Source organism: Excalfactoria chinensis, chromosome 5, assembly GCF_039878825.1.
Source record: "Excalfactoria chinensis isolate bCotChi1 chromosome 5, bCotChi1.hap2, whole genome shotgun sequence".
Classification (NCBI taxonomy): Eukaryota; Metazoa; Chordata; class Aves; order Galliformes; family Phasianidae; genus Excalfactoria; species Excalfactoria chinensis.
The window spans coordinates 9,808,538-9,821,477 of record NC_092829.1 but is presented as its reverse complement, the minus strand read 5'-3'; the positions used below and the strand labels follow the sequence as shown (position 1 = coordinate 9,821,477).

The 12,940-nt window shown below is 39.3% G+C and overlaps 1 protein-coding gene across 3 annotated transcripts in view; it reads left to right on the top strand.

Annotated features, from left to right (window-relative positions):
• WDR20 (WD repeat domain 20) overlaps window positions 1-12,940 on the top strand; it is a 42,281-nt gene that overhangs the window by 16,167 nt on the left and 13,174 nt on the right. For all 3 annotated transcript variants that reach the window (XM_072339172.1, XM_072339171.1, XM_072339173.1), the window contains exon 2: window positions 8,973-9,155. In XM_072339172.1, coding sequence (XP_072195273.1) covers window positions 8,973-9,155 — 183 coding nt within the window. The remainder of the gene's footprint in view (window positions 1-8,972; window positions 9,156-12,940) is intronic.

Genomic DNA, 12,940 nt, shown 5'->3' with positions numbered 1-12,940 from the left:
GACTGATTTTTCCTTATTGTAAGAAATGGAATGAAGGAAAACTTCAGAAATAAGGATGAAGCAAATCATATTCCATTGTATGAATTGGTAGATTGATCTCAAAGTGCTCACGGATGGCTAAAGAAGGATTAGTACAAAGATTAAATATTCAGAGACGTGAAAATTTAGTTATCTTAAAACATCTGTGAGACTACAGAAAAGGATGGGACTGCTTATTTCAATAAGCAATGTAAGTGCTGTGTATGTAAGAAATGTTAGATAGCTCTGGCTCTCCTTGGGAACAGGAAACCAGTGAAATCTGAAGGGAACAAAATTCAGAGATGACACTTTATTCTATGAACTTCACTGGGCTGGAAGGTGTTGGTTCTGTCACCTAAGCAAATAACAAGCAAAAAGTGGGTATTAAAACAATACCTGGCAACGTTCACAGGTCTGCGTGGTTGTTAATGCAAACAAATCCCATCAAGTGTTGTTAAACATCCATGTTTGCAATTCAAATGACTACCCAGAAGAAATCTAGGATGGAAGATAAGAAACAAGCTGCATTCATTTCTTGTCTCTTCTGGGTCATCTTTCTGCCCAGTGCTGAAGAAGCGGTATTGGAACAAAAAGTCTGGGTTGTGGTCCAGCTCTGCAGCCCATGATAATGAAGTGTCCATGTTCTATGACTTATTAAATCTACGTCTTAATTTTTAAACCATTACAGTAGAGACCGGTATAAAGATGTGAACCCTTAACCCATGGTTTAATTATAGCCCCGAGAGATCATTGTTTTGAACTTAAAACTGCACAGTGAGATCTTTTTACATCTCTCTTTAAAAAGAGCTGAGTAGGGGGAGAAGAGGAGGAAGGTGTCTGCACTGCATGCAGAACGTGCGTGATTCTGAACTGGGTTTCTGCTTCAGAGGGTTTTATCCAGCTGGCTGAACTACATTTGAGCCAAAATCCTGTAGAACAGCCACAGGGAAGAGACAGCACCAATATCGTGTCTGCGTTTCACTTCTTCCCTTAAAAAAAAATAGTACAAAAAGGCAACTAATTGCTTAAACCAAAATAGAACATCTAAATCAGTTCATGCCTGTTGGGAGTGTGCGATACGGTAACTATATTCTGAGTTGTTTAAGTAGCCTGTTTACACACTTGGTGCGACCAAGCCTGTAACACTGAAGTCAAAGTCAGTTTTGTCTCAATGGGATTGTGTCATTAGCTGATGCTCCCCATAAGGGTAATGCTGCAAAAGGAACTTTTGCAGTGTGGAATAATACTTTTATTGGCTGGTTTACGAATGATTGATTAGTAGCTCAAGAAAAGGTAGAGCTCTCTTCCACTTTCTGTATTGCATCATAAAATGGTACTGTGGAAAGTGTGACTTCAAGGATTGAGGCACTTCTGGGGAGGAAAATGACATTTTTTACTGCAGGAATAGTAAGAAGTATAGAAACAAACACCTTTCAAAAAGCAAGGTTACAATGTCATGTCGTTTCCCCAGAGCTTGAGTGATTTGATTATAGAGCAGCTGAAGATTGCTCAAGTTACTTGGAGTGCTTCCAGCCTACTTCCTGGCTGTTATTTTCCTTTCGGAGGAGCCCTGCGCTGCTCACAGCCCCCTTTGGGACGGACCAGGGAGCACCGTGGGGAGCTGTGCTGGGTCACACTCAGCTCGTGAGAGCTGTGGGCTCTGATCTGGCTCTGGGAGCACCCTGTCACCAGCTGTGACACAAGCCGTGCTTCTGCTTTTCTGCTGGAAAGGAGCAGTATTGGCTTGGGTGCCACTCTGACCTGGTGTCTAACAGGTTGAATTGAAAATCCCTTAAATTTGTAAAGCACGAGTTGCAGCAACTTGCCTGTTACAGATACAGTTGTTGGTTTTGGGGGGATGGGGAAGGAGAAATGTCAAAATTTCACTCAGCTTCCCTGGTGCAAATGAGTTAATGTTCCTGTCCTACTTTAATGCCCTTTGCCCAATCATACAGGGAAACAAAGGGTGACTTGATTCTATATGTACCTGTGAAGAGGAGAGTGATTTGCAAATAAAAAACAATATTTTGAGGATGGGGGATCCTGCTGGTCTAATTTGTTTGGTTTGGGCTTTGAACTCTTTTAAGCTTAGTAGTATTGATAAGCCAGTACTTGCACCTTAAATGCTCCCTACAGGACGTGCTGGTCTATACTGTGTGGTCGATATGTAGATAAATATTTTTGTTCAGTCTTAATGAGACGGAGCTAACAGTGCTGTGGTAGCTGTGAATCAGGTCATTCTTTGTCTCTTCTTTATGGTGTTCACATCCATATTCTTAATCTTGTCATAGGCTCTGTTTGTCTTATATATTTGTTTCAAACCATTGCTTGCTCTTTGTTCTGTTCAAGTGCTTGGAATAATTCTTCTGGAAGCAAAAAATGATAATTTTATTGGATGCTTCAGAAAACTGAGTAGATTTATGTCCAGCTGTCTGGACTAAAGCTTTCATTGCAATTTAAGTGGTCAGAGTTGTCTGCTGTGTGAATAACCACTGAAATCCTGTCAAGTAATGCTTTGTTTTGAAATTCATGGCTGTCTTGTGTGGCCCCCAAGTGGAAGTTAAATCTAGAATAAAGAAGAACATCAAGTAGCTTCCCACATTTTCAGGCGGCTTTGTACAAAATTGATGTTCAAGGCTTCATTATGGATAAGTTGTATGGAACACTTTATTTAGGGAGAAAAAAATAGGTTAAGTAAAATTACTTGGTGTCCCTGTTTTCCTTACAGAGCTGTTCTGAAGCAGTATCCTAGAAACTCTGTTGTACCTGAAGTGTTCCTGTTCAGCATTAATGAAGTGCTTTGTAACTTGCACAAGCCTTCTGCAAAGATACGGGAACCCATTTATGAGGAACAGTGATATTAAGGAGAGTAAATGTTCTGTTGAGCAGGAATAAATTGTGAACTGCTTTTGCTTGGAGCAAATTATTTTGTACTTTGAGCGAGATCATTCAAAACTTTCATGTATTAGATAGAATACATCAGAAAATGTGCCCTTGTCGCTGCAGACCTGAATCTGAGAATTTCAGGAAGTAAAACTAGCACAGATTGGCAGCTACACGTTCTGAAGTCTCCCTGGAGTAAAGGAGTCTGTGGAGAAATACCTTGAAGGAATGCTGTGCATTAAAAGTAACAATTGATTTTCCTCCCTTGCTAATTGTTTTTTGCCTTAGTTTCTTAGTTTTCGATTTTCCAACTTCCTGTTGTCCTGTGTAATAATCATCATCACTTTCTCATAAGCTCTTCCTTCTGATTAGAGAAGAACAAGAGAAATTGGCTGTGTGCTTGTTTTTTGGTGTTAGCTGGTACTTGCCCTTTTCTTAATTGGCAGCAAACAATTCAGCGCTGGTTGTGCTGCTTTGAGTGTTAAGCTGTTGATGTTTGCAGAGTTAAAAGTTCAGACAAATATTAAAAGTAAAAATGAAATAACGTGTTGTTTTGTGTGTGCTGGAGCAGAACTTTAGCACCAGAGCCGATGCACTGAATGCAGTGTTGCAAAAAGAAGGCAAACTTTTCATTAGCATCAGTGGTTTTTCATGGCTTAGGAGACAGAACTGGTCTTTAGTTACAGGCCAAATACCCATTATGCAACTGTTACAACTAAGCAAGTCAGTTAGGTACAGGAAAAGCAGCTCAACTGTCCTTAGTTACTTAAGAAACTGTCTTTACAACTGTAACTGTATACACAGGGTGACTTTACAAATGGTGACTGCTGACTTTCTGGAGTCTTAAGGAGAACTGAAGTATTTGAGAATTGAAATATTTGAGTTTTTACACAGTTCCCAGAAGCTTTCCTAGGATCTGAATTAGTCCTAGGGCTGATGTGAGATTGCCAGACTTACGCTTTCTGCCCAGAAATCTAAGGTCATTAGCTGCTGGCAGTGTTTGTAGAAACCTGTTTATTACTGATTAGCTACGTACTGTCATCTTTTCCAAACAGTGTTTTATTAGGGCCTTATGTATGCAGTGAATGCCTGGACTTTATGCTGTGCATGTCATATAAATTAAGCAGAACTTTTGCTCTACATCAGCGATCTTTATAGGGATAGTCAACTGACTTGTTCCTGTAGTTTTCTTCCAGCTTAAAGTACCTTTAAGATATAAACCAGCCCTATTGCTGTTGCTTTGGCTGGTCCTGAGTATAAGGTTGCAGGGTCTTCTAGGTTGGAAGGAACTTCTAAGGGCCACTGCTCTCAGCTTCTGCTCACAGCAGAGTCAGTGGGGAGATCAGAGCAGACTGTGTGTATTGAGGGCTTCACAAAAAGATTCCAGAGATCCACTCCTTTTCTAATGAAGTATAGAGAGGGATTACATGTGTGAAGAGTTCAAACTAGTATTTCTGTCAGAAAAATAAAAAATGATGTGCAGAAGAAGCACCGAGTAGACGAATTCACCAGAAAATCCTGCAGAAGTGCCTGAAATACCACTGGCAAACACACAGGCAGTTGGGGTTGGCAGGGACCTCAGGAGTTCATTTAGTCCAGCACCCTTCTTAAGCAGGGACTCCTTCAGCACCTTATAAGAGGATTTTAGGAAATGAAATGTTTATTACATGTTTGTTCTTACTTCCAGCCTTAGAAACCTGCTATTCTGTCTCAAACTCACTTAACTCGTAAGAAGCGTACTGGCAAATTTGATATTAAATAGTATCAAGTATCTGAAGGAAACATTTTAATGACTAATGAAATTACCTGAGAGAAATTAATAAGTCCCTCCATGTCGCTTAGAGATGTGTTTTAGCTTTGCAAGACACATAGTAGCTGTTATATATGTCATGTAAAATGTGCCGAAAGCTGCAGATGGAAGTTAGAAAAAGATGCAGGAAGAACTTGGCATCTGTCAAGGAGCATGATTAAATGCTGACTAAAATAATGCCATTCACTGTTTGTGAAACTAGCGTGAAAACTGAAGTCTTACATCAGTAGTACATCAAAAGAGAGAATTGTGGACAAATTAATCTGGCTTTGGCCTCTGCGTTCTGTATGATTGTTGATACCCATCTGTATGGGAAACTGTTGATCACAGCCTGAACCTCTGATCGACCACCTGAGTCATCTGAGGGAGCACAGGTGAAGGTAATTCAGCTGTGCTACTGGAAGGGGTGGAGCCTGGCTGCACCTCTCCTAGATCCCATTTAAGGGCTGACTGTCACTAAGGGACCATCTCTTTCTCTGGAGGTCACTCCTTTGTGGAGTTTACTGCAAACCTTCAACATCAGTGAGCATTTCCATTTATTATAGATTATCTTTCCATCACGATAATCTTTCTTAACAAATCATCTGTTTAAACCTCTGCTTACCTATTGATTATACAACTGTACACCATCCTAATCAGACATTTCAAATGTCCAAATGTGGAAACTTAATATTTGCTTCAGATTGAAGTAACTGAGTTTTTTTTTTCATTCTGCTCCTCGTATTAAGAGTTCTGCTCAACCACCTTTCTTCTGGATGACTCAGTTCAAGGTGATGGGGCAAATTGTAGAGGCACATGCACACTTTATATAAAGAACTTCTGTGTGATGGTGTGTGTGTGTGTAAATATCTATCTATTTCCCTTCCCTCTCCCTGACCCGGTATGATGTGTGAGTTAACTAAATGGGGCCGGGATGTCCCCAAGACAATTACATGATTCATGTTTTATTTCTAGAATACACCACAAGGAACCAAATGGCAATGCTGTCAGGTTTTCTTTTCCTGCATGTAACTGTAAGATTTTATAAAGACTACTTTGATCTGTACAAGGACAGAAGTTGGAAACCATTGGTGTTCCATGTACACCAATCTTGTTAGCTGCATCACTGATTTCAGACATGTGTTGAGTGAGATTCTTGTTCTTCTTAGCCCAGTACCCATTATTCCTCTTTCCTTTGCCCAGGAGATACTTGAAATACAAGTGTTGTAAAGGACAGACTTCTAGCGCAAATGTCAATTGGCCCAATTCCTGTTAATGAGACTTAATTAATGAATATATACTTTGATGGCTTTTATAGATACTTCTATTCCAAAGGAGAATGGTATTAATCCTTAACCTTGCATTAAACGCTCCAGTCAAACTTTAGTCAAGCCTAAGTATTTTTTCAGAAGAAAAATTCACAACAATTAGGACAGAAAGCACAAAAATCATTAGCTACCAACTCAAGCATAGCCAAAGGGTTCCTCGTGTGCTTGTAGCTGCCATGTTTGTAACACTTAACCCAAGATCTTTCTGTTCTCTTTCAAAGTACATCACCATTCTTTTGAAATAAGGGCAGTTCGCGTCACCTTTCTGAGTAAGTCATGTCAGATACCAGCACAGCTGTGGACCAGGATTCTCTTTTTCTGAGAATCAAGTCTTCCACAGTAGAACTATAGCAAATGGACTTAATGGAATGCTAATGAAATGCTGAGTCATAGGCCCTATTGAATTTTGTGAGTAAGTGCTTTTCTTGTTCTTATCAAAAATCCAATGGCAGTTTTCAAATGTGCAGAAATAGAGACAAAATGGCTTTTGGTTCTCGAGATCATTGATTCTATCCTGTCTTTCAGTGAAGACAGAACAAGACCAGAAAAGCATTTTGGTGCTTGTAGTTTTGATTGATCTCCGGGAGACAGCTATGTCATAAATATAGCTGAAAACACTAGCAGCATGTAAACAAACAAAAGGTAAGGCATCCCTTAAAGTCACTGGGAGCCTATCTTCTGCTAATTGAATTAATTCACTTACCCTCCATTTAAGTTCAGACAGATTGTCACTGCCATCTGGCTCCCAGAGAGCAGGTAGGACGAGCACAACAAATTGTGTTTAGATTTCCTTTATCAGAATTTCATGTCTTGTTAGACTTGTTATCACACAGTTTCAGAAGACTTTGGCCACAGTGAGATTTTTGGACAAGAAAAATTACAGGCAGTGGTACAGAACTCTGACCAGCCAAGAGTCTGAACCTGTAATTAGCGATGTCTTGATTCTGTGGCACTTAAAACAATAGTAGGGATTCAGAAGTAGAAGACCCTGGAAATAATTGTTTTTCCACTAATGGGAGAGTCGGCCATTCCAATCCCTCAGTATGATTCACGCTAAGTTCTGTTTATTTTGAAAGGGATCTTCGTTCTTAGGCATTGTGTTATGATGAGACTTTGGCTGGGGGCCATACCTGGAGTCTCATAGCAGAGAGGAGGGAGGCACAGTACCTGCTTGCTCCTGGCATTTCCTTGAGGTGCAGAGGGATGGATTTCTGTGAAACGGTCTTCCAGGTGAAAACATTACCTCCATTTTGCAGGTTATCTCTTGAGATCGTTTTGTGTTGATTTAGGACAAGAGAATCTTGCTCAATACAGGAGACCAACCTCTAGGATTTGCTTTCCAGTTTCAATGTAAAGATTTGTGTCTGAGGATGCGCCTCGATAGGCCTGTGCCTTATCCTGGGATCCCCGTAGAGCCAGCATTCTATTTTAAAGCTCTCCTTGAAGAGGTATTGCTAGTATTCTTTTCAGCTTATAATGGATCTCTGGGCTCTAGAGAGTAACTTCATAATCTGCTGACTTTAGAAGCTGGAATATATTGTCTCTATTTGAAGTTTTCAACCAGAAGGCCATACATCTGATTGAACTGATTTATAATATGCTGTGTAACATTAAGGATAACTTCAGTGCTGTAGTATATATTCACATTCACATGTGTCCCATGATTAAATTGGCCTTGGAAATGGCTCACCTGATGTGACTCACAGTGTAGCTAGTTTGGTCTTTACCTACTAACAGGCAGGTCTGTTTTGTGTATATGTAACTCTGTGCATGGACTGGATTTGTTATTCCTTGAATGTTTTTCTCCCAAATGTAATACAGTGGAGTGGTTTTCTTCTCAGTGAAGCTTGTCTTCTTCTTCAAACAAGTTTATTTCCTCTATTGCTGGCCTGATTTCCTCTGAAAATGGTCAAAAATACTGTAGAAGTATATACTGGAATTAGAAACCAAGTCTGAAATCGGAAGTCTGTAATATTATTGAGTATCTGCAACTTTGTAACTACAGGCTCTGAACATAGTAAATAGAGAGGGTTTTTTTCTCAAAAGGGTTGCATAGTAGATGTGTGGGTTATTATCTCTGGATGATGAAAGATTAGGGCTCCTGTTCAGAAGTGATACAGGGAGAAGCATGGGGGTTACACAACCAAGAGCATTTTAAATTACTTTTCCTTGTGATTCTCCAGACAGTTCAGTGCCTGATCTTCAGTTGTTTAAGTTCTTCTCTTTTGTTGGCACTTTCTTTGTCTAATATCTGTCTGGATTGTTGAGTAAATAAAATAGAGATGTTGACACATAATTTTAGATTGCAGATGCTGCAAAGTACGTTCACGTTTCATAAGTCAGTTTCAGAAGCACAATCGTTTTGTAGCTTAACGAGTTAGGAAGTGTTTTATAATCGCAGCATCAACATTCCAAGTCATGGTTCCTAGAAATCTCTCTTTGGATCCAGTCAATTTTTTTTTAATACTAATACCAATATTATTTTTGCCTATTGTAAGAGGATGTACGTAGAGTACAAGGATTAGCATATACTATTTTTAATTGACTGAGTTGTAATTGATAATGAGAAAGTGGCTATTCTCAGTGATGGGATGCTGCTTCTGGAAAGAAAAGCCTTCTGGGAGTAGGTTGATCTTGGGGACTCACTGGAGCCTTTGTGTTACTGAACACATGGGTTGTCATTAGTTTGTCATATGATATAGTTCCGAAGGCTCAGTAGGGGTGTAGTGTTTAGTAAACTTGAAAAACATGAAAGTGTTACATTTTATCAGAAGATAAACCTTTTAAAGGCATTCTTTGATGTCAGTAATGTATTCAGTAAATACAGAGCTGCATTTTAAAGTACAGTTTTATGACTGCATAAATTGTTGCTTAGTATAAACTCATTTGTAGATGGAACTTGCATGTGTATACATTGTGATAAACTGTTTTAATTCTGTTTGCTCTTTTTGCAGGCTGCGGACTTGAGTAAACCAATAGACAAAAGGATATACAAAGGAACACAACCTACATGCCATGACTTCAATCACTTAACAGCCACAGCAGAAAGTGTCTCTCTTCTAGTGGGCTTCTCAGCAGGCCAGGTCCAGCTTATAGACCCTATTAAAAAAGAAACTAGCAAATTATTTAACGAGGAAGTAAGTAGAAATCTTAACATTGTTGCATGCAATGTATTTCTGATATAAAAGATCCTCAAAGTTGTATGGGTGGCTTCGTTTGCCTATACAGCTCATCATTCAGTCACTGCCTTTCGTTTTCCAGATGCTTTGCTGGTTTAGATTCTTACCCAAAATTATTATTTGTGAAGGAACATTTTGGGGTTGTCCTGGTTTTAAGGGAAGAGAAAAAGTTAAGACTTCTTAGGTTGGGTAATACTGTAAGTGGAGCTAATGACAGCCTGATAGAAAAATAACTTCACATCTAAATGTTGCTGCATGTTCTTTTCCAGACAGTTGTTTCTAGAAGCATTTAGTTCCAAAAGGAGAAGAAAACACTTAGGTCTTTTCTTAAAATGCTGAAGTCAAAATATTAAATCTTAATTAAGGTAGAAGTACAGTGTTGTATGGTCAGGAAGCTGCCTATATCAAGGATTCCTACAGGCTTCCCCAGGGAAGACCGGGATATTAAACTGAATACTGCGTAGGGGAAGGAGGATGCTCACAAGGTCTAGACTTTCCTGGAAGAATCTTCATCTGTGCCATAAGGAAGAAAGTAAAAATAGAGGAGTGCTAAGATGGGCAGTGGGCTTAGCTCAGTTTACAAGACCACTGACTCTCATTGCCTGGTAATACTGGTATTCCTAGAAAGGTAAGTGTATGTTTACAGGATAAGAGATCTGTAACTGATAAAACATGGACAGCATTTTCTGCAGAGGATAAGCAAGAGATTATTTATTGCTGCCTTTAAGTTCTAATCCAACTGCAGGTAATGCATGAGGTAATCACAAAGAGCTTTGCAGGTGGTTTGTTGTTGGAGTTCTTTTTTTCTGTTCCTGAGGCTTCAAATCTGGATGAGAGCTTTGCAGATTAAGTTAAGCCTTGCTCAGCTTTCAGACTGAGAAAATGTATATTTCCAACCTCAGGGAGTTGTTTTCTCTTTGTGCAAAGAAAACTGAAGTATTGTTCTCAATGGGGTTGTTTTATAATTAGCAATGTCTAATTCCTCCTCAGCTTTCTAAAAGTAGCTACAACTAGATCAGAAGAGCAGTGTTCTTTCTTCCAAGCCTTTTACACCTGTTCTTTTTGCTCGGGTAGGATGGGAAACAGTGCTGGAGAGCTTCCTTATTTTGCATGGAACTTTCTTTGTGGTAGAAACCACTGTATGCATTCCTTCTAACACTGTCCTTTTAAAAACAACAAAAAAGCAATCACAAAAGCCAGACTTGAGCACTGGGTACAGCTTCACCACTGGGAGTGCTAATGTGGGTGTGAGCGAATTGCTTGTGTCAACACAGCTCTGATGTAACTTCTATGATAGAAGCATAAGTATTAAAAATGGTGGTGGAGAACTATGAATAGCTGAAATATCTTTTCGCAGAGCAATTGCCACTCTTGTAGCTGATCCGTAGTCGCCTTAAGGAAAAACTTTTGCTAAAACACCTTTTGTAAACATCAAATGTGTGTTTCCCTGCTTCGATGTTTACTGTCTGACTTCTGCAGAGTAAAGACGTGTTGCAGGCTGAATGGTTCATTTGATGTTCCAGAAGTGATAGAAACACTGCAGCAATCTGACGTTACAAAAAGCAGCCTTTTCTGTTATCACCAGCAGTACTTCACTGTGATGGAAATGCATCCTCTGCCTGTTTGGTGGAAACTGAATGATGCCTCTTTTCCCACTGTGCCAGCAGAGATTTGCTTGGTGCTACCAGAATTTATTCACGTGTAGGGTAAAGTTAGAAGACACGTTCTTTTTTCCTACATTGATTTTTCATCTGTGATTACAACCAGCTCCAAAAAGTCTATTTTTACTCTGTCAGTTACAGCGCTGTAATTTGCCATGGCTATGTTTAGAAATTCTAGCTCGTATCTAAAAACCATTTCAGAGAAACATTAGCGAGTGTTTATGTTTGAGTTGGTACATTTACTTCACAGTGAAGGTGTCTGTTGGTTTTTGAGTATATTTAGAATTCAGACAGATAAATAAACATACCATCCTAGCCAGAAGGTGGCCTAAATGAGTGTTTACATCTTTTGACAGATGCGGCACTGGTGCTAGAGTAGTAGAGATAATAGAATTCACCACTCATCCTGTTAGTAGCTTGGTGATACAGGTAACCCAAGGCTCTGTTTTGATTATCAGCTGTGATAAAGCAATCAGGATAGCTGTTAATGATAAGCGATATGTGAAATTGCTTAATATCGTAAGACACAGCAGGTTGTGTGGAAGCTGGAGTAAATCGAGGCTATTGCAGTTGTAACATTATTTCTTTCGAGTCTATTGATGTAGAAGAACTTGAAAAGCTCAGGTGCTTAATAGTATGTAGCTTGTGGCAGCCTGCCTGACATGCCCTGTGTCAGTAACGTTATTCCTTCTGGTTGTGTCAGCAGCTCATTAGTGATGTGTTCTTTTTTTGTTCCCCAAACCAACCAAGCGTGCCTTACAGATGCAGTTGTTTCCAGGCAGTAGCTGGCTATCCTCAAGCTGGCCAGCTGAAATAGGTTTCCTTTATCATATTTTTTTAATTGTCTTTTTATTTAAACCAAAGCCTTATGCTGCACCTTTTCTCTATAAACTTTTCTACTGCTTATGTTGCTAGAATTCTTTGCCAAACCTTCATGCAAATTCCTTACTTGCCTCTATTTTATTTTTTTTTTTCCCTGCCTTCTGGGCTATGCCTTAAATTTTGTTCAAGTTTGTTCAAAACAGCAGTCAGAAAGTGTTTATCGTCCTGGCTGGTTGTTAAAGCTCCTTTATTTACTATTGCTTCACCAAACCGAATAAAAGCAGTTTATCCCAGCCACTCTACCAAGTTGTTTGGTACTTCATTCAGTCCTTTATTGTATCGTACCAACTTCAGGTCTTATTGTGCTTCACTCCAGGTGTGTGATCCCAGTCAAAAGACTTTCAAAACATGATGAAGTTGTAACTTCAAAATTTGAATCTTTGTACTGAATTTTAAAGCTCTGCTGGTTAAGAAAAGCATGAGTTGTGGTCACTTGCTATCTATCTTGTCTCTTCAGACCAATCTAATTTCAATATATATTACAATCCTGTTTTGCTCAGGGCATCTTCGAAGTAAAGATGTTCAGGTTTGAACTGATAAAACTCAGTGTATTATCCATTAGTTTTTGTCTTGTAATAAACAGTGTAGCAAGGGGTTTTTTCTATGCTTTTCTGGGGGGATAAAGGGTGGCTTTTATAACTTGTTCTGATATTTCCTCAGACTTTGTATTTGCGTTCCTGTCTTTTGTACAGCTCACTTCTGAGCCTATAATCAGCCCATCCCAAATACAGACCTTGAATTTGCATGTAAAGAATTTTGTTTCCAAGTTTCAGTTGGGTGATGCCATGGCTGACTGTTGACAGAAGTCCACCAGAATTGCACTCAACTCCCTGAGTTTGACTTTACCTTTTCTTAGAGCACTTGTTCTTAGTTACTTATTCTTAGAGTAAGAATCATTGAAGACATGAGTTGGGGGTGTTTGATGCATTCATTGTTTTGTGATGATGGACTTTATTAAAATGCGTTTCATTAAATGAACCTTTGTAATCAGGTGGTAACTGGGAGTACAGATAGATTCTTGGTTAATGAATATAAAGTAATTGAAGGATGGGGTTCCCAAGGTGAAGAGGATGTGTGCTTTCTGAACTTGCTAAGTTACATGCATCTAACTGTTAACTCTCCAAGCAGGGGACACTGTGTAGCATTTGCTCCATAAATCAGTAAGAGGGAAACCATTTTTGTATGTGTGATTTCAGATAA